At 48.5% G+C, this 22,325-nt stretch overlaps 1 protein-coding gene across 1 annotated transcript in view; it reads right to left on the bottom strand.

The window, feature by feature from the left end:
• Positions 1–261: 261 nt before the first annotated feature.
• LOC137638727 (exosome complex exonuclease RRP44-like) overlaps positions 262–22,325 on the bottom strand; it is a 95,956-nt gene continuing 73,892 nt past the window's right edge. The window contains exons 14-16 of the mRNA XM_068371054.1: positions 10,993–11,161; positions 10,642–10,842; positions 262–669 (exon numbers count right to left, since the gene is read on the bottom strand). Coding sequence (XP_068227155.1) covers positions 349–669; positions 10,642–10,842; positions 10,993–11,161 — 691 coding nt within the window. The 3' untranslated portion in view covers positions 262–348. The remainder of the gene's footprint in view (positions 670–10,641; positions 10,843–10,992; positions 11,162–22,325) is intronic.

The following is a 22,325-nucleotide window of genomic DNA, read 5'->3' as shown; positions in this document are numbered from 1 at the left end:
CACAATATTTTGGTCAGGTAATTGTTTGTACATCCTCAAACTATATTCTGACTTGAGACAATCTTTAAACAATAATTTTTTGGTTATGTAATGATTTGTAATAATTTTATTTCTAAACTTTACATCCTCATAACACACTTTATTCCAGTAATCATGTACTTTATTTGCCAATTACATACTTCAGATGAATCTTGAATCTCACAATTACAGAAATATTTTTGTTAAAAAATAGGGAGGTCTGCTGTAACTAATGAAAAACTCTTCATAAATTTATACTTTTTTTTTTTATTTGTTTAAAAAATTTTACATATACATTTCAAGTATGCATACACCAATTCATCTTTTTCTTTATTTCTTCATCTTCTTTTTCTTTCTTTCTTTGTCTTTAGTTTCTCTTTTTTTCTTTGTTTCTTTACCTTGAGAAACTTTGACTGCCTCCTCTTCCTTTTCTACTTTCTTTGCACCATCTTTTGGGTTCTCTTTTTGCTTCTCATCTTTATCTTCCTTATTTTCTTTTTCTAAGGAAGGAACAGAAAAACCAGGAATGACTGGTTCTACGAGCCTGCACACAACACGCTGATGTTGGACATCGGAAGCATCCACACTTGCTTGAACTTTGAGCTCATCAAATGGGCGAAAGATGAGTTCTCCACATTGTACATAAAGCTCCTGCAAAAACAAAATTATTTGAAATAAAAATAGATTTAATAGTCCGTCTACAAGCTTCATACCATAAGTTGCTTAAAATTTAGCATATTTCTTCTTATAAAGCATACCCTGAATTAAACCAAACATTATATGTAAATTTAAGAAAATGGTGAAATATCACAAATTTTAAGTAATTTGTATTTTTCCTAACAGTACTTACCTCGAAGTACTTTCTTAGGAGTATCTGGGATCTCCTCCCAACCGACCAGAATTTTTTGTAGTTTACCCTACTCCCATTTTCTATGCAGGGTAACCTCTGGCGGAGTGATACGTGCCCAGAGACGACCCGGGGTCAGAGAGCATGCTTGCTCAGGTCTCGATCTCCAGTAAGTTTTTTGACAAATAGGTTTCTACTAAGTCCTGTAAGGCACTCGGGGTAGGATGGGCAGGCCATAACCCAAAAGTAGTTCGAGGTAAGTACTGTTAGGAGTAATACAAATTACTTAAAATTTTTTATTTGTTCCAACACGGAGTACTTACCTCGAACTACTCCCACCTTAGGAGGTGGGAGTGTCCCACAGGACCCAGAGACCGTGATGAGGAGAGAAAAGGGGAACCTAGATAGGAGGCTAGGTTCTGCTGACCCCCCCGGAGAAACCATGAGAAATAGGGAAAACTACCCAAAAAAAACTATCTTAGTGTCTAAGTAACTCACCTCTGTAAAAATCCTTGGAGACGTATTCATTCACTGGCGATGTATCCCCTGGCAGTTTAAGGATTATAGGGTCATTTCAGGGAAGGTAATAGGGAAAAAGAGGGGGTAAGGAAGGAACCTGTGTCTCTTGGACTTACTGCCCGTAGTTTTCCCTGGGGCTACACCTTTAAATCTTTTGAAGCGCGGAAATGACGGGACCGAGAGAGAATCCGTCCAGGGATCTCCTCGAACACTCCTTCAAGTAGTGAGCTGTGAAGGTTGACTGACTAGCCCATGTACCTGCCCTCAGGATTTGGCCGACTGCCATGTTCTTCTCAAAGGCCAACGGAGTACTAAGCCCTCTGATGTCGTGGGGTCTAGGCTTACCCGGAAGAGGAACCCCTGCACTACTGTAGGCCCTCATGATCACATGCCGTAGCCAGAAGGAGATCGCATTCTTGGAGATTGGCTTCTTTACTAATCCTGAGGAGACGAACAGACTTAATTTCGGGTCGAAGTCTGGCTGTCCTCTCTAAGTACTTCCGTACCGCTCTGACAGGGCACAGAAGCAAGTCCCTCGGGTTGTCTGAACGAGGGATTGCCAGCCCGAGAATCCTTCAAAATTGGGGTCCCAGACTGCTGGATTCTGGGTCTTGGCCACGAAGGATGGTATGAACCTAAAGGTAGCTTCACGCCAATCCTTCGAGTGTGACACCTCGTACGACAGTCCATGAATCTCCCCTACCCGTTTTGCTGATGCCATTGCTAACAGAAAAACTGTCTTGAGGGTGAGCTCTCTGTCCAAGATGTCCTTTAGGGGTTCGAAGGGAGGTTCTGACAGCATCTTCAGGACTCTAGCCACGTCCCACTGGGGCACCCTAACGGCCCGAGGGTTTCACGATTGCTCGAAGCTCTTGATGAGCATCGAGATGTGTCTGGAGGTACCCAGGTCGATGCCCTTCAGGAGGAAGACTTGTCCCAGGGCAGCCCGGACTCCTTTAATGGCAGGGATAGACATGTTCACCTCGTCCCTGAGATGGACTAGGAAGTCAGTTATCTCCAGGATGGAGACCTGCAACGGCTTGATGTTCTTCGAGACGCACCACTTTGTGAAGGTAGCCCATTTTGCCTGGTATACTGCGGCTGACGAACGTCTCAGGTACCCTGACATCCTTGTTGTTGTCTTCGCCGAATACCCTTCCTTCCTCAGGAGACGCTCGATAACCTCCACGTGTGAAGGCAGAGGGACTGAGGGTTTTCGAGGAACCTTTGAAAGTGTGGTTGCCGGAGGAGGTCTGGTCTGTCCAGAAGGGGCCAAGGTGGAAGGCGAGCCAGTTCCTTTAGATCCGCGAACCACTCCCTCTCTCCGGCCACCAGGGCGCTACCAAAGTCATCCACAGGTTGTCCGCTCGCCTCACCCTGTTGAGGACTTGCCTGAGCATTCCGAAGGGAGGGAAGGCGTAAATGTCGAGGTTGTCCCAAGGGTGTTGGAAGTCGTCCTCGAACGCCGCCCCCGGATCTGGCACAGGAGAACAAAACACGAGGAGCTGTGCGTTCAGTCTCATGGTGAAGAGGTCTATCACTGGCGAGCCCCACTTATGAATGAGAGTCTTGGCCACTTCCGGGTGCAAGGACCACTCGGACCCTACCACTTGACCCATTCTGCTGAGGCCATCGGCCAGGACGTTTCTCTTCCCTGGGATGAATCTGGCCGCGATCTTGATCTGCTCCATTTCGGCCCATTCCAGAAACTCCGTGAGGTCGCACAGCTCCTTTGATTTCAGTCCTCCTTGCTTCTTTATGTAGGCCACCACCGTGGCGTTGTCGCACATCAGTGTCACGGTGTTTCCCCGGAGCCAATGAACAAACTCTAGGCACGCTCTTCGCACTGCCATCATTTCTAGCACGTTTATGTGCAGGTTCTTCTCTTCGGCTAACCATCTTATTCTTGCTGTGCTGTCGAGGAGATGAGCACCCCAACCCTCCTTGGATGCGTCCGTGAACAGGAGTATCTCCGGAGGGTCGGCTGCGAAGGGCATCCCCTTGAGGGTGTTCGATATGTCGTGCCACCACTCTAGGACTTCCTTCGTCTCCGGGGACATCGGGACCACCTTGTGAGGGAGTCTCTCTGGTTCCAGGTCTCCTTCAGGTTCCATTGTACTCCCCTGAGTTTGAGTCTCCCCTGTGGGACTAGCTTCTCTAACGACACGAGGTGGCCTATCAGTCTCTGCCAGTCCTTGGCTCTCCTGGGCTGGTCCGACAGGAGGGGCTGTAGGATCTGGTCCAAGTTGTCCAGTCTCTCCGCGGAAGGGGGGAGTCCAGGACCATCCCGAGGTAGGTCATCCTGGTGGAGGGTATCAGTTGGGACTTCTCCAGGTTGATGATGATACCCAGGCCGTTGCAGAACGGCAGGAGCTTCGCGCCTTGCTCCCTCAGTACTTCCCCTGAGGCTGAAAGCAACAACCAGTCGTCCAGGTACCGAATCAGGCGGATACCCTGTTCGTGTGCCCAGGCCGAGACTGTTGCGAAGACCCTCGTGAAGACCTGAGGGGCTGTGGACAGACCGAAGCAGAGGGTCTTGAACTGCAACATTTGGGTACCCCATTTTACCCTTAGGTACTTCCTGCTGGAGAGGTGAACAGGGATCTGGAAGTATGCGTCCTTGAGGTCTATGGACATCATGAAGTCTCCTTCCCTCAAGGCCGCTAGGATCAACTTCGGAGTGTCCATCTTGAAGTCGGTCTTGCACACGAACCTGTTGAGGACTGAGAGGTCTATGACTGGTCTCCAGTCCCCTGTTGCTTTCTCCACCAGGAAGAGTCTGCTGTAGAACCCTGGACCCGGGTTCTTGACTGGTTCTATTGCCCCTTTCACCAGCATCGCAGAGACCTCTTCTTGTAGGGCCGTCCTTCTCAAGGGGTCTTTCGGTGCCAACCATTCCGCCTGCAGATCTGGTATCAGAGGTGGGGGGTCTGCCAGGAAGGGCAACCTGTACCCTTCTTTCAGAATTGTTACGGTCCACGGATGCGATCCGTGGTCTCGCCATGCTTGCCAAGAATGTTTGAAGCATTGAGGCATCCCCCCACCTGAGGCTTCGGCAGGAGTAGGGGGCCTCTCTCCCTATCTCCTTCGAGAGGCACGGCTTGAACGACCTCTTCTGGCGGCCGAATAGGAAGGCCTGAAGACTGACTGCGCAGCCGGCGTTCCTCTACGGGAGGGCTGGGAAGGCTGCTGCCAGGACGTAGTAGGGGCATCTCTCCTGGGCTGGCTAGGTGAGGCGCGAGGAGGGAGAGAGACGTCGGAGGGTGTCCTTCTATGGGCAGGTCTTCTCGCTGGAGGGGGTCTGGGTTCTCCCGCGTCCTTTAACTTCCTGACCCTCTCTACCGTCTCTTCCACCGCCTTCAGGGGGAACACTGAGTCGTCCCACAGTGGCAGGCTCCTCAGGGACCTCGCTTCTCTGTCAGGGAGCCTCGTGACGAGCTTGTTGAGCACAGTGTCCCTCTTCCGCAGTATCCAATTGGCAACCTGCGCGATGGATTGGTAGGAGAGGAACTTCAGGGCCTTACCTCCCGAGCTTATAAGCTCCTTCAGCAAGGCCTGATTCTCCGGGATTGCGAGGTCGTGCGAGGATTGGAACCCCACCAGCGTGGAGGCCCAACAATCCAGCCACGATGACACGTGCACCAGGTCCTTGGCCAGCTCCTCCATCATGGCCGTTTCCGCAGGGGAGAAACAAACCGGGACAGTGGTAGCCCTCTCCTCTGCCGCTCCTTGTCCCAGGATGGCGACTGCTGGCTCCACCGAACAGGGACCCGAGCGGTGTCCTTCGGGAAGGTAGAACCGGCTCTGTGTCTTCAGGCCCTGGAGAAGTTTGCGGGCGCTCTGGCTCTTGGGAGCTTCCGCGTGGTTGGCCACGATCTTGTTAACGTGCGCCATACCCAGCCTAACATCCCTAGCCAAAGGGAGGGCTAGCGAGGGCCTCTGTTGCACAGGCGCATCCACCAGCCTGCTGAGGCTCGAGAGCCAGACTACGTCAGTAGAAGGCTCCGGTTCGTCCAGCCTGTGGTGACGCCTAATGAGGCCTATCACCCTCCTGTAGGCCGAAACTTCCGCTGCCGAACCTTCTACACTTTCCTCTACATTCTCCGTTGGGCGGTCCAGTGCTAGTGACGGAGGACCTCCAACGGGGGGAGCCGCACGGGGAGGAGGAATCTTCCTAGGGTGGTCCAGTCTCTGTTTTTCAGGGAGTAGGAAGGGGCATCGCTGCAGGGACGGAGGCCTCCGTCCTGGATTTTTCTCCTTCCGGCGGACCAGGGGTCTGCGGGCTTGCCCGTCGAGGGAAGGAGTCTCTCTCGTTCCGAACGATTCGTCGTAGATTTTGAGGCCGGGACGCGGCTGCCAGACCGAAGGGGCGACTCTCTCCGCTGGGCGGATGGAGTCGGAACCTTCGCGGACTTATGCCTGTCCCTTGGGGCCTGAAGAGACGACTCCCTCCGTCGATCATACCTGCTGCTGGAGACAAATCCTACTGGAGAGCGGGACCTAGGGAGCCATCCCGAGGTGCTCGGGACTGCTGAAGCCCCCAGGAGTTGGCTACGGGGGATGGCGACCCGCACCCATTCTTCCTCCGGCGAGTCGCTTCTCCTATACTTCCTCCAGGGGGATCTAGAGCGCCTACCCACGTGGCGGGATCTGGAACGGGAATGTGAGCGAGACCGTCTCCTGCGGGACCTATCTCGCCGTCTCCTATGGTCCCTCAGGGCTCCGTCTTCCGATGAGTAGGAGTAGGCCTCGACCGAGGAGCCCGAAGACCTGTAGGACCTCGCTGAAGGACCTGAGTCGCGCCTCGTTGGTGGTGGGTCCACGTGTCCGGTCGTCGACGAAGGCTCCAGGAAGGCAGACGGGAACGTAGCTGAAGGCGCTGGAGGGGAGCGGGAGAGCTCCTCGCTGGGGAACCAGGTCTCAAACTCCTCTTCCATCCTCAGGGGAGATCTGAAGGGCGTCTTCGGAGGCGCCCATGCGAGGGGGTCTGACGGCGGCGAGTCTTCCTTCTCGGCAGCACCCTCGGCTGCTGACGCACCTGAAAAACCTGCTCAAGAGGCGGGAGAAGAGGCTGCAGCAGTTTTACCCCACATAGGATCGTCCGACGAGACGGGCCCTGCTTTCACCAGGGGTCCGTCCCCCGAACACACTCCTGTCCCTCCCTCAGGCCCCCCACTTGCCTGGATCGAAGACACAATCCCACTGTCAGGTAAATCAGACTCCTGGGGAAGGGCCACAGGCCTCTTCCACACAACAGACTTACCTTGACCCCTACACTGGGTAGGGGAAGGCGGCAGAGAGACACTGTCCGAAGAAACGCCGGGCAAAGCGAGAGGCGAAGAGACGCTCGGTTTCCTAGGTGAACATCTAGAGGCCTTCTTCTTCTTGGTGCCGTAGTGCACCCACTGCACCTCGTTCCAGGACTCGCACTCCGGACACGTGGCTGTAGGGGAACACACACTGCCCCTACACGAAGAACACAAGGAGTGCGGGTCAACTTCAGGCTTAGAGAGGAAGGCGCCACACGATTTACCGGCCATAGGCCCAGGGCAACGATGGGGATGCTCCATAACGCACTAGTAAGACACCGCGAGACACAGGAACACAGAGGGAAAAGGATAAGGAAGAGCACAAAGGGACCATGTGAGACACAAAGGCGGTCGGGGACACAAAGGGTCGCACTGGGTAGGAGAGAGTGTCGGGATGTTATCCGTGACGCGACCAGAAACTTACTGGAGATGGAGACCTGAGCAAGCATGCTCTCTGACCCCGGGTCGTCTCTGGGCGCGTATCACTCCGCCAGAGATTACCCCACTTAGAAAACGGGAGTAGGGTAAACTACACAAAATTCTGGTCGGTTGGGAGGAGATCCCAGATACTCCTAAGAAAGTAGTTCAAGGTAAGTACTCTGTGTTGGAACAAATAATAGTTCAACATACAACCTTTAACCTAGAAAGCCTGGACTATGGACAAGTTAACTGCTTAGTCCATATATTCAATGGTCAGTTGCCTAATAACTAACTACAGTGATCCACACAAAGGGAATGTAGGGTAAAACACATTAAACATTTTCCAACTAGGGTTTTAGCTTAGCTAGTAGTAATAATAATAATAATAATAATAATAATAATAATAATAATAACAACAACAACAACAATAAAGCTAGGGGAGCTTCTTAATACATTGGGAACATGGTAGAAAATGCAAAATGTATTTCAGTATTTTAAATTCCCTATAGTTGGAGGTTATCATTGACAGTATCTCTTCTTGGCATACTGTCTGAGTACTAAACAACTCTGCAACATCCAAAGCCCCAATGACACTGATTTTTCTCTATTACTTTTCTTTTACACTGTCTTTGGCCTCTCCCTACCCATTTGACCTTATAAATAACCTAATTATTTAGGAGATTTATAGGAATTGGATTGTACAATATGCCTCTTAATTGAAAGTTACCTAGTCTTCAAATATATTTTAAAAGTAATTCGTATTTTTCCCAGCCATACACAAACCTAACTCCTTTAATAAGCGAGATTACTTTGGCACAAACTGGAATTAGTCCCTGAAATGCATTACAAGCAGTTATCCGACCAGTGAGGAAGCAGGGCAAAGCCTCCCCCCCTCACAACCAGTTCCCTATTAATTTTTGCTAATTTGACCCAGAACTTAGAGGTGGTTTAAGGAGAGAATTCATTTTAAAGGACTCGGGTTTGTATGGATTGGAGGTCACCCTAGAATCAAACTGGAGGATTATTCACCTTCTCTCAATGTGTTCAACACTTGGTCTAAGAAGAGAGAAGCAAAGACACCATCACCCCCTATCTGTTTATCATGGGGATGATACAATTGATAGGACCTGGGGTGTAAATAATGTACCGTACCAAAATCAAAGACACCCCTTACCCCCTGGGAAAATGTTGACCTCATCATCCCCCAACTTGCATGGGAGGGGGGGGGGATACAATATACTTATTGGGTTTCAAAAAATGGATTTCTGGGGGGGGATACAATATACTTATTGGGTTTCAAAAAATGGATTTCTAAGTGTATCTAATCTGACAAGCTTATAACGTTTCAACCGCTAATCCCAAAAGAGGGGCACAAGAATGAAAAAGTGCCAGTTATACATTCATTCCTGACTCAAAAACATTACCATAGATCAGATGCAATCTGTCCTCGTATAGAGCTGGCCTGGCTACACAATGGATAGAGCAGCTACCACCGGTTCAAGAAGAGTAGGTACAATCTCTGGGCTAGAAGGCCATGAAGGTGGACAGCTTCTTCCAGACCCTTGCCTTCAACACATGGCCCAACAACGGGTTTCTTTTAAAATGAAGAGATGGGGCAATACCCCTGACTTCATGAGCTCTAATTCTGGCTGGCACCTCGACTAACTCACCAGCTGAGGTGTAAGCTCTTCGGATTGTCTGACATAGCCAGAAAGAGATTGTGCTCCATAACACCTCTTTCTTGAACCTGCCAGGGTTAATTTAGTCTCCTAAACTCAGGAACATCTTGTCTTCATCATCACCTGACGCCTCCCAGAAGGATGGTATGGAGACGGACTTAAACCTGGGGTAGTGCGCTGCCATAATCTGAATCTTGGCCGCAAACTCAGGCACAAAACTAAAGGTAACCTCTTTCCATCTACGAGGGTGGATGACTGAGTAAGAGAAACCGTGGAACTTGAGAGTCTGATCCCCGTCTGATGACCTGTTCAAGGACTCGTATGGGGTACGCGGACGAACCTTGAGGGGTAAGGTCATATTCCATTCCAGGGGCCTGAGGTCCAAGGGTTGGCAAGACGTCTGAAAGCTTCCCATGCGCATAGACAACTCCTAGGAGGCTAAGGGGTCTATACCCTTCAGTCAAATGACCATACTCAAGGCTAAGCGGTAACCTTTGGCAGCCGTAACCTGAAGACACTTCTCCCGGCAAAGGAAGATGAGGGAATCCGCAATCTGTTCTAGAAACTCTCCTAATGCATAAATATCCCTTCTACTACACCAATCGCAGAAGATTGCCAGTTAGCCTGGTAGATATCTGTCGAGGATCTCCGGAAGTATCCAGACATCTGTGCAGTGCCTCAGGAAAAGCTTTTTGCATGGAGGAAACAACAACCCCACATACAGGTGGTACCTCTGCAGATGCGGCTGACAGAGAAGAGATGGCCAAGGGGTTAGTTCTCTCAGAAGAGCAAGCAGATCGGGATACCACTTGGCGTGTGGCCATTTGGAGCCATTAAGGTCATCTTGGTTCCAGGGGTTTATCCGCCATGACATTCCATAACCCCGGAATGAACCTTGCTGTAAGGCCTAACACACTATTGCCACTTGTGCCTTTGTTGCCAGTTCGCACAGTGGGCGAGACACCATCCCATCTGTCTGTAGACATACACTACAATTGTGGCCTTGAAGCTTATACTGTGAGGGCCTATGAGGCTCGAAAGAACGCCATCAACTCCAGCTTGTAAATTTGCAACATTTGCTCCTTTGGCGCCCATACCTCGTGTACGGTGTCGTTCCTCAGATCCCCACCACCCCACCCATCCATGGATGCGTCTGAACGGAAGCATCTCCTATGGGGAGCATTCTAGGGTGGTGCCCTTATTATAGTTTTCTTCTGATGACCACCGTACCAGAGTCGCCCTGCTCTCCAGGTTGATCGATACCCTTATTTAGAGTTCCTTACTTGTAACCTTTGGGTCTTCAAGCACCACTACACAATCCTTTGATGTTGTCTTTCGTGGGGAACCAATTTCTCTAGCAACGAGAGGTGTCGCAGAAGTTGATACTGCATTAGATTTTACAGTTTTGTTGTGGGTCTTAGCATTATGCTGACTTAGAATACTGTATTGCTATAAAAATGTGTAATTCTACATACTGGAAGGAAGCCTTGGAACTTTGGCCTGTGAGGGTGATAGATTGGTGAAGTTGAGTTTTAAAAAGGGACAAAATAATAACCTAATATATTTATGGCCAATAATTTTCTGCTAATTGTGGTTAAGAATGTTTTTTATATTGCTCCCCTCCTATTATTTAATATATTCCTACAGCACAAGTTTGTTTGCTGCACAGCATACATAATCTCCTCAATTCTAATATGAAAATTGTCACATGAGAACTCTGACTAAAACAAGGGAAAAAAATTCAAATTATATCAATAGATTAATGAAATCTTATAAAAATAGAAAACAAAAAGTAAAATCTTTGCAATAATAGAAAGTCAGATATATTGAAGATAAATAATCTGCTTACCTTTTCATTAAATTCAAATTCTGGCACTTCATCAACATCCATGGCTTCTTGTTTTATTGCCTGCTTCTCTTTCTTCTTATGTCGGTTATCTAAGTACAATGTTAACTGCTGACCGATTGTTGGAACTAAAACTTGGATGGCATTCTTATGTAGGAATAAGATATATGCCATGAATTCAGACACTTTTCCTTTCAGGGAAGCCTGAAATGATAAAATTGAACATTAAATTTCAAACATTTATGACAATTTAAAATCGAGTTGAAAGTAAGTTATTATGCAAGAATATGATCTTTCACAAATAGCCTATCTGGAATTTAAAAAAATATACTGAAATAAAATGAGACTCCTTACAATGGCTGTGATTTCTGATGAGCCTCTACCAGCATACTGAGCCATTTTATGTCTGTAATTGATGTGCTGACTTAAATCGGACAACTTCTTGGGATCAAGAAGTTCTGGGTATGTACGTTCAGCCTCTATGATGACAGCCAAGAGTCTGTGTACAATTATGTCAGCATATCTGGAAATTAAACAGTATATATGAAAAATGTTATTTTGATAATAAAATAAATTTTTGAATATACTTACCCGGTGATTATAATAGCTGCAACTCTGTTGCTCGACAGAAAACTCTAAGGTAAAACTCGCCAGCGATCGCTACACAGGTTGCGGGTGTGCCCAACAGCGCCATCTGTCGTCCAGATACCCAGTACTCAATGTAAACAAAGACTCAATTTTCTCCTCGTTCCACTGCGTCTCTATTGGGGAGGAAGGGAGGGTCCTTTAATTTATAATCACCGGGTAAGTATATTCAAAAATTTATTTTATTATCAAAATAACATTTTTCAATATTTAACTTAGCCGGTGATTATAATAGCTGATTCACACCCAGGGGGGTGGGTAGAGACCAGCAATATATGTTTACATTATTATGAGCTAAGAGTTTTTATTTCATTTTAGAAGTTATCAAAAATAACAAAAACAAAATAAATAGGTACCTGGTAAGGAAGTCGACTTGAACAATTACTCTGCCTTTTTAAGTACGTCTTCCTTACGGAGCCTCGCGATCCTCTTAGGATGCTGATCGACCCCTAGGATCTGAAGTATCAAGGGTTGCAACCCATACAACAGGACCTCATCAAAACCCCTAATCTAGGCGCTTCTCAAGAAATGACTTTGACCACCCGCCAAATCAACCAGGATGCGAAAGGCTTCTTAGCCTTCCAGACAACCCAAAAACAACAATAAAAACATTTCAAGAGAAAGATTAAAAAGGTTATGGAATTAGGGAATTGTAGTGGTTGAGCCCTCACCCACTACTGCACTCGCTGTTACGAATGGTCCCAGAGTGTAGCAGTCCTCGTAAAGAGACTGGACATCCTTAAGATAAAAAGACGCGAACACTGACTTGCTTCTCCAATAGGTTGCGTCCATTATACTTCGCAGAGATCTATTTTGTTTAAAGGCCACGGAAGTTGCGACAGCTCTAACTTCGTGTGTCCTTACCTTCAGCAAAGCTTGGTCTTCCTCACTCAGATGGGAATGAGCTTCTCGTATTAACAGTCTGATAAAATAGGATAAAGCATTCTTTGACATAGGCAAAGATGGTTTCTTAACTGAACACCATAAAGCTTCAGACGGGCCTCGTAAAGGTTTAGTTCGTTTTAAATAGAACTTGAGAGCTCTCACAGGGCATAAGACTCTTTCTAGTTCATTTCCAACCATATTCGATAAGCTTGGAATATCGAACGATTTTGGCCAAGGTCGAGAAGGCAGCTCGTTTTTGGCTAGAAACCCAAGTTGTAGAGAACATGTAGCCGTTTCAGATGAGAAACCGATGTTCTTGCTGAAGGCATGAATCTTACTGACTCTTTTAGCTGTGGCTAAGCAAACCAGGAAAAGAGTCTTTAAGGTGAGATCTTTCAGGGAGGCTGATTGTAGCGGCTCGAACCTGTCTGATATGAGGAATCTTAGTACCACGTCTAAATTCCAACCAGGTGTAACCAAACGACGCTCCTTCGTGGTCTCAAAAGACTTAAGGAGGTCCTGTAGATCTTTATTGTTGGAAAGATCTAAGCCTCTGTGACGGAAGACTGATGCCAACATGCTTCTGTAACCCTTGATAGTGGGAGCTGAAAGAGATCGTTCTTTCCTCAGGTATAAGAGGAAGTCAGCTATTTGAGTTACAGAGGTACTGGTCGAGGATACAGATACTGACTTGCACCAGTTTCGGAAGACTTCCCATTTTGATTGGTAGACTCTAAGGGTGGATGTTCTCCTTGCTCTAGCAATCGCTCTGGCTGCCTCCTTCGAAAAGCCTCTAGCTCTCGAGAGTCTTTCGATAGTCTGAAGGCAGTCAGACGAAGAGCGTGGAGGCCTTGGTGTACCTTCTTTACGTGTGGCTGACGTAGAAGGTCCACCCTTAGAGGAAGAGTTCTGGGAACGTCTACTAGCCATCGAAGTACCTCGGTGAACCATTCTCTCGCGGGCCAGAGGGGAGCAACTAGCGTCAACCTTGTCCCTTCGTGAGAGGCGAACTTCTGCAGTACCTTGTTGACAATCTTGAACGGAGGGAATGCATATAGATCTAGATGTGACCAATCTAGGAGAAAGGCATCTATATGAACTGCTGCTGGGTCCGGGATTGGTGAGCAATATATTGGGAGCCTCTTGGTCATCGAGGTTGCGAAGAGATCTATGGTTGGCTGGCCCCAGGTGGCCCAAAGTCTCTTGCATACATCCTTGTGGAGGGTCCATTCTGTTGGAATTATTTGTCCCTTCCGACTGAGACAATCTGCCATGACATTCAAGTTGCCTTGGATGAACCTCGTTACTAGTGATATGTTTAGACCTTTTGACCAGGTGAGGAGGTCCCTTGCGATCTCGTACAACGTCAGTGAGTGGGTCCCTCCTTGCTTGGAGATGTACGCCAAAGCAGTGGTGTTGTCCGAGTTCACCTCCACCACTTTGCCTTGAAGGAGAGATCTGAAGCTTTTCAAGGCCAGATGTACTGCCAGTAGCTCCTTGCAGTTGATATGCATTGTCCTTTGACTCGAGTTCCATATTCCCGAGCATTCCCGACCGTCTAATGTCGCACCCCAGCCTACGTCCGATGCGTCCGAGAAGAGAATGTGGTTGGGAGTCTGAACAGCCAGGGGCAGACCCTCTCTGAGGCTGATACTGTCCTTCCACCATGTCAGGCAAGACTTCATCTTCTCGGTAATGGGGATCGAGACCGCTTCTAGCGTCTTGTCCTTTTTCCAGTGAAATGCTAGGTGATATTGAAGAGGACGGAGATGTAGTCTTCCTAATGACACGAACTGTTCCAGGGATGATAGCATCCCTATCAGACTCATCCACTTCCTGACTGAACATCGTTCCTTCTTCAGCATGTTCTGGATGCATAACTGGGCTTGGCTTGTTCTGGGGGCCGACGGAAAAGCCCGAAAAGCTAGACTGTGAATCTCCATCCCTAAATACACAATAGTTTGGGATGGGACCACTTGTGACTTTTCCATATTGACAAGGAGACCCAATTCCTTGGTCAGATCTAGAGTCCACTTTAGATCCTTCAGACAGCGACGACTGGAAGAAGCTCTGAGAAGCCAGTCGTCCAAATAGAGGGAGGCTCGGATGTCCGCTAAATGAAGGAATTTGGCTACATTCCTCATCAGCCTCGTAAACACAAGAGGAGCTGTGCTTAGGCCAAAGCACAGGGCTTGAAACTGGTAGACAACCTTTTCGAAAACGAATCTCAGAAAAGGTTGGGAGTCCGGGTGGATGGGGACGTGGAAGTAGGCGTCCCTTAGGTCTAACGAGACCATCCAGTCTTCCCTTCTGACCGCTGCTAGAACCGACTTTGTGGTCTCCATGGAGAACGTCTGCTTTGTGACAAAGACATTCAGCGCACTGACGTCTAGCACCGGCCTCCACCCTCCTGTCTTCTTTGACACCAAGAAGAGACGGTTGTAGAATCCCGGGGTTTGATGGTCCAGGACTTTGACTACCGCTCCCTTCTCTAGTAAGAGAGACACTTCCTGTTTCAATGCTCGTCTCTTGTCTTCCTCTCTGTACCTGGGAGAGAGATCGATGGGAGACGTTGCTAGAGGGGGTTTTCGTACAAACGGGATCTTGTACCCCTCTCTGAGCAACTTCACAGATTGTGCATCTGCGCCTCTCTTTTCCCAGGTCTGCCAGAAGTTCTTGAGTCTGGCTCCCACTGCTGTCTGAAGAAGCTGGCAGTCAGACTCTGCCCTTAAAGGACTTGGTTCCTTTCTTCTTTCCACGTCTCCCTTCGGCACGAGCACCTCCTCTGCTGGAGGCTCTGCCACGAAAGGGCGGAATAAAACGGGACGCTGGAGCGTCCATCCTTGGTCTAGCTGACAAGGTAGGCAAAGGGGTGGCTTTGCGAGCAGAGGACGCAACAAGATCGTGAGTATCCTTCTGTATCAAAGAAGCGGCAATTTCCTTAATCAGGTCCTCTGGAAAAAGGCACTTGGAAAGAGGAGCAAACAGAAGTTCGGATCTCTGGCATGGTGTAACTCCAGCTGAAAGGAATGAGCATAGATTTTCACGCTTCTTAAGGACTCCGGACACAAAAGATGCAGCAAGATCATTAGACCCATCACGTACGGCCTTGTCCATGCAGGACATAATGAGCAAGGAAGTCTCCTTCTCCATCGGAGAGATCTTTCTGCTTAGAGCTCCTAGACACCAGTCTAGGAAGTTAAAAACCTCGAAGGCTCTAAAGATACCTTTCAAAAGGTGGTCCAGGTCCGAAGAGGACCAACATATTTTTGAGCGTCTCATGGCTAGGCGGCGGGGAGAGTCTACAAGACTTGAGAAGTCGCCCTGGGCAGAAGCAGGAACTCCCAAGCCGAGAACTTCTCCCGTGGCATACCAGACGCTCGATCTGGAAGAGAGTCTAGCAGGGGGAAACGTAAAAGCTGTCTTCCCTAAACTTTTTTTGGACTGCAGCCATTCTCCTATCACCCGCATAGCTCTCTTGGACGAGTCTAGTAAAGGCAGGAGTGGTTGACGGCATGCCTAACACAAACTCTGACGGAGGAGAACGCGGAGCCACAGACACAAACTGGTCCGGAAACATCTCTTTGAACAGGGCCAAAACTTTCCTAAAGTCCAAAGAGGGTTGCGTAGACTTAGGCTCGTCCAGTTCTGAATGCGGTTCATCTACGTGTGCAGCACCATCATCATCAGAAAGTCCCTCATCCGAGAACTGATGAGGGAGCGGCAACGGAGTGGGTAACGGCTGGTTAGCTGAGTCCGGTCGCACGGGTGCATGCGTGACTGAGCCGGACGCAACGTCATGGAACTGCTGCCCAGTCTGTGAGCTGGCAACAACCATAGCAGCGCGGGGACGCACAGCGTCTACTCCAGACTGTCTAGACTGATGTGGGTGAGCAGTGGCAACCACACTGGGTTGCGGAGGTTGACGCACCGCGTCAAAACAAAACAACTCTGACGGTTGTTGAACCTCACGAACGTCAACGGATACCTCCGTGCGTCGCTGAACGTCAACATGCGGCTGGCAGATCACACTGGAACGCATGGGTGGCGGAACTCTCTCAACTGGAGTGCGTGAGAAGGTTACCTCAGCGTCCCCAGGACGCACAACCGATCGTGTGGGTGGTTGTAGGCAAGGAGTTGCACTAGCTGGTGCGGCAGCAACCTTCTCCGCACGAAAGTCCTACATAAGCGACGTTAGTTGAGACTGCATGTCTTGCAGTAAAGACCACTTAGGGTCTACAGGAGCAGGTGCGGCGACAGACGGTGTAACTGTCTGAAGCGGTACCGCTTTGCCTCTCTTAGGAGGTGAGCAGTCATCGGATGACTGCAGCGAGTCCGAACTGACCCAGTGGCTACAGCTGGGCCGTTGGACTTGTGCGGAAGGGACCGATTTGCGCTTTAACGGTCGTGAGACCTTGGTCCATGGTTTCTTGCGAGAAACACCTTCCGAAGACGAGGTATAAATGGGCTCTCTCGTCTTTGTTAGGCAGGGCCGATCTTGGGTAGATACGCCCGATACCACGGAGGGAACGTCTGTTCGCTGATTAAAGCCTCTCGAACCCATTTGTCGTACGACATTGCTTCTCCCCTGGACTTGGGAGCTTGCAAGAGGTCCCGGACTAGGAGGACGACAGGCACGAACAGACGAACCCTCAGGCGCAACACTATCCACAACACTATCACTCACTTTAACACTTCCCACTGCACTTTTACACTTCAGCTCCTTCACATCCGCCATGAGCTGATTACGGTCACTAGCCAGGGACTCAACTCTCTCACCCAGAGCTTGGATGGCACGCATCATATCAGCCATCGAAGGTTCCTGAGTGCCAGAAGGGGGATTAGGAGCAACCACTACAGGGGAAGGAATAGGTTGTGGGGCATGAGGAGAGGAAATGTCAATAGAACGAGAGGAACTTCTCCTAACTCTATCTCTCTCTAGCCTACGTGTATACTTTTGGAATTCGATAAAATCGAATTCCGAAAGCCCAACGCACTCCTCACATCGATCTTCCAATTGACAGGTTTTATCCCGACAATTGGAACAAACAGTGTGAGGGTCGATAGAGGCCTTCGGAAGACGCCTTGAACAGTCCCTAGCATTGCACTTCCTAAATTTTGGGACTTGTGAAGGGTCAGCCATTTTGAATTGGTCAAAGGGGAATTCAAAAACTATCAAAAAGTCATCAACAAAGAATCCGTAATCAAAAAGAGTTCAAGGATTTGTGAAGAGAAAGCCTGCACAGCGAAAGCTCAAAACTAGAATAGTGTACTTCACCAATTAGTTGTGAAAACAAATCCAGTTTAGCAACAGCGAGTAAGTACGTCTTGTCGGTAGCACGACAGAGAGAAAATTGAGTCTTTGTTTACATTGAGTACTGGGTATCTGGACGACAGATGGCGCTGTTGGGCACACCCGCAACCTGTGTAGCGATCGCTGGCGAGTTTTACCTTCGTTTTCTGTCGAGCAACAGAGTTGCAGCTATTATAATCACCGGCTAAGTTAAATATTGAAAAATGTTATTTTTATTAATAAAATAAATTTTTGAATATACTTACCCGGTGATTATATAGGCTGCAACTCTGTTGCTCGACAGAAAACTCTACGTTCAAAATACGCCAGCGATCGCTATGCAGGTAGGGGGTGTACATCAACAGCGCCATCTGTCTAGCAGGTACTCAGTACTCAATGTAAACACAGAACCAATTTTCTCCTCGGTCCACTGGGTCTCTATTGGGGAGGAAGGGAGGGTCCTTTAATATATAATCACCGGGTAAGTATATTCAAAAATTTATTTTATTAATAAAAATAACATTTTTCAATATTAAATTTAGCCGGTGATTATATAGGCTGATTCACACCCAGGGGGGTGGGTAGAGACCAGCATTACTTGTTTACATTATTATGAGCTAAGTATTTTGTATTTCATTTTAGCAGTTATTCAAAATAAAAAACATAAAATAAATAAGTACCTGGTAAGGAAGTCGACTTGAACAATTACTCTGCCTTTTTAAGTACGTCTTCCTTACGGAGCCTCGCGATCCTCTTAGGATGCTGAGCGACCCCTAGGATCTGAAGTATCAAGGGTTGCAACCCATACAACAGGACCTCATCAAAACCTCTAATCCAGGCGCTTCTCAAGAAATGACTTTGACCACCCGCCAAATCAAGTAGGATGCGAAAGGCTTCTTAGCCTTCCGGACAACCCAAAAACAATAATAAAACATTTCAAGAGAAAGATTAAAAAGGTTATGGAATTAGGGAATTGTAGTGGTTGAGCCCTCACCCACTACTGCACTCGTTGCTACGAATGGTCCCAGAGTGTAGCAGTTCTCGTAAAGAGACTGGACATTCTTAAGATAAAAAGACGCGAACACTGACTTGCTTTTCCAATAGGTTGCGTCGATTATACTTTGCAGAGATCTATTTTGTTTAAAGGCCACGGAAGTTGCGACAGCTCTAACTTCGTGTGTCCTTACCTTCAGCAAAGCTTGGTCTTCCTCATTCAGATGGGAATGAGCTTCTCGTATTAACAGTCTGATAAAAAAGGATAAAGCATTCTTTGACATAGGCAAAGATGGTTTCTTAACTGAACACCATAAAGCTTCAGACGGGCCTCGTAAAGGTTTTTAAATAGAACTTAAGAGCTCTTACAGGACATAAGACTCTTTCTAGTTCATTACCAACCATACGATAAGTTTGGAATATCGAACGATATTGGCCAAGGCCGAGAAGGCAGCTCGTGTTTGGCTAGAAAACCAAGTTGTAGAACATGTAGCCGTTTCGGATGAGAATCCGATGTTCTTGTTGAAGGCATGAATCTCACTGACTCTTTTAGCTGTGGCTAAGCATACCAGGAAAAGTGTCTTTAAGGTGAGATCTTTCAGGGAGGCTGATTGTAGCGGTTCGAACCTGTCTGACATAAGGAATCTTAGTACCACGTCTAAATTCCAACCAGGTGTAACCAAACGACGCTCCTTCATGGTCTCAAAAGACTTAAGGAGGTCCTGTAGATCTTTATTGTTGGAAAGATCTAAGCCTCTGTGATGGAAGACTGATGCCAACATGCTTCTGTAACCCTTGATAGTGGGAGCTGAAGGAGATCGTTCTTTCCTCAGATATAAGAGGAAGTCAGCTATTTGAGTTACAGAGGTACTGGTCGAGGATACGGATACTGACTTGCACCAGTTTCGGAAGATTTCCCACTTCGATTGGTAGACTCTAAGGGTGGATGTTCTTCTTGCTCTAGCAATCGCTCTGGTTGCCTCCTTCGAAAAGCCTCTAGCTCTCGAGAGTCTTTCGATAGTCTGAAGGCAGTCAGACGAAGAGCGTGGAGGCCTTGGTGTACCTTCTTTACGCGTGGCTGACGTAGAAGGTCCACCCTTAGGGGAGTGTTCTGGGAACGTCTACTAGCCATCGAAGTACCTCGGTGAACCATTCTCTCGCGGGCCAGAGGGAAGCAACTAGCGTCAACCTTGTCCCTTCGTGAGAGGCGAACTTCTGCAGTACCTTGTTGACAATCTTGAACGGAGGGAATGCATATAGATCTAGATGTGACCAATCTAGTAGAAAGGCATCTATATGAACTGCTGCTGGGTCCGGGATTGGTGAGCAAAATATTGGGAGCCTCTTGGTCATCGAGGTTGCGAAGAGATCTATGGTTGGCTGGCCCCAGGTGGCCCAAAGTCTCTAGCATACATCCTTTTGGAGGGTCCATTCTGTTGGAATTATTTGTCCCTTCCAACTGAGACAATCTGCCATGACATTCAAGTTGCCTTGGATGAACCTCGTTACTAGTGATATGTCTAGACCTTTTGACCAGGTGAGGAGGTCCCTTGCGATCTCGTACAATGTCAGAGAGTAGGTCCCTCCTTGCTTGGAGATGTACGCCAAAGCCGTGGTGTTGTCCGAGTTCACCTCCACCACTTTGCCTTGAAGGAGAGACCTGAAGCTTTTCCAGGTCAGACTTACTGCCAGTAGCTCCTTGCAGTTGAAATGCATTGTCCTTTGACTCGAGTTCCATAATCCCGAGCATTCCCGACCGTCTAATGTCGCACCCCAGCCTACGTCTGATGCGTCCGAGAAGAGAACGTGGTTGGGAGTCTGAACAGTCAGGGGAAGACCCTCTCTAAGGTTGATATAGTCCTTTCACCAAGTCAGACAAGACTTTATCTTTCCGGAAACCGGGATCGAGACCGCTTCTAGCGTCTTGTCCTTTTTCCAGTGAAAAGCTAGATGGTATAGAAGAGGACGGAGGTGTAGTCTTCCTAGTGACACAAATTGATCCACGGATGACAGAGTCCCTACCAGACTCATCCACAGCCTGACTGGGCAGCGTTCCTTCTTCAGCATCTTCTGGATGGATAGCAGGGCTGGGGGCTGATCGTCTTGTTCAGCAACGTCCTCATCAGAGGGTTCCTCATCCGAAACTGATGAGGAAACGGCAACGGAGTGGGCAACGTCTGACTCGCTGAATCCGGTCGCACTGGTGGATGCGTGACGGAGCCGGACGCAATATCATGGAACTGCTGCACAGTCTGTGAACTGTCAACAACCATGAGTGCGCGAGGAAGTACAGCGTCAACCCGAAACTGTCTAGACTGTCTGGGTTGTGCAGTCAACACCCTACCGGGTTGCTGAGGTTGACGCACTGTGTCACAACAAGTCACCTCTGCTGGTTGTTGAACGTCCTGAACGTCAACAACCACCTCCGAGCGTCGCTTAACGTCAACGTGCGACTGGCAACCCACACTGGGTCGCATCGGTGGAGGAACCACCTCAACTGGCAGACGCGAGTAGGTTACCTCAGCGTCAACAGGGCGCACAACCGACCGGTTGGAAGGTTGTTGGCCAGAAGGAGGAACCACCTCAACTGGCAGACGCGAGTAGGTTACCTCAGCGTCAACAGGGCGCACAACCAACCGGTTGGAAGGTTGTTGGCCAGAAGGTTCTTCTCCGCATTTAAGTCCTCTATCAAGGACGTAAGCTTGGACTGCATGTCTTGCAGCAAAGCCCTTTAGGGTCTACGGGAGCAGGTGTGGCAACAGACGGGGTTAGCGACTGAGGCGGAACCATTTACCATCCCTGAAAGCCTTGTTATGTGTGACATAATAGTACAGCAAAACTTCAAAGGCTCGACAAAAGTTGAGAAGTTGACCTGTAAACAACTTGGAGCGTCTCCTGGCTAGGCGCCAGGGAGAGTCTACCAGAATTGAGAAGTCTATCTGGGCAGAGGCATGAACTCCCAAGCCGAGAACTTCTCTCGTGTCCTATCAGACTCTCGCTCTATAAGCCAGTTTAAAAGAAGGGAAATCAAAGGCTGTATCCCTAAAACTCCTCCTGGTGCAAAAACCAGTCGCCTAGCCAACGTAACGCTCTCTAGGAGAGCGAGAGAGCACTAGCTTAAAAACAACGAATTCGAAGTAGCTAGGCCTAGTGTAAGTTCTGACGTTTAGGCGAACGAGGAGCAGCAGTTACAAGATCCGGACGAAGATCCTTAAAAAAATCATCATGATTTAATTAAAGTCCATAGGAGGCTAAGCAGCTTAAGGCTCCTCTCCAAATGACAGAGTCCTCAAGGGAATATCAGTAGGAGGGAGAACAGCACTTTCTCAGCTACAGGAACCTTGTCCGATAAAAGCTAGGTTACCTCAGTGAGTCTCTCACTGGTGCATTAGTAGCAGACCAGAAGGCAACGTCATGTAACTGCTTGACAGTCTGTGAACTGTCAACAACTGAACTGTCAACCACAACAGGTGCATGAGGACATACAGTGTTCACTCGAGACTGCTTTGACTGTCTATACTGAGCAGTCAAAACAACTCTAGAATGCGGAGGTTGACGCACCGCGTCAAAACAAAACAACTTAGACTGTTGTTGTACCTCGCGAACGTCAACGGAAGGTTCCGTGCGTTACTGAACGTCAACATGCGGCTGGCAGGGTACACTGGAACGCATGGGTGGCGGGACTCTCTCAGCTGGAGTGCGGCAGAAGGTCGCCTCAGCGTCCAGAGGACGCACAACCGTGGTTGGTTGTAGGCTAGAGGTTGGTGCAGTGTCAACCTTCTCCGCACGAAAGTCCCGCATCAATGACGTTAACTGAGACTGCATGGTCTGCAGCAAAGACCACTTAGGGTCTACAGGAGCAGGTGCGGCA

Source organism: Palaemon carinicauda, chromosome 3 (assembly GCF_036898095.1).
Source record: "Palaemon carinicauda isolate YSFRI2023 chromosome 3, ASM3689809v2, whole genome shotgun sequence".
NCBI classification, from domain to species: Eukaryota; Metazoa; Arthropoda; class Malacostraca; order Decapoda; family Palaemonidae; genus Palaemon; species Palaemon carinicauda.
Note: the sequence above shows the minus strand (reverse complement) of the source record. Positions and strands in the feature narration are given on the sequence as shown.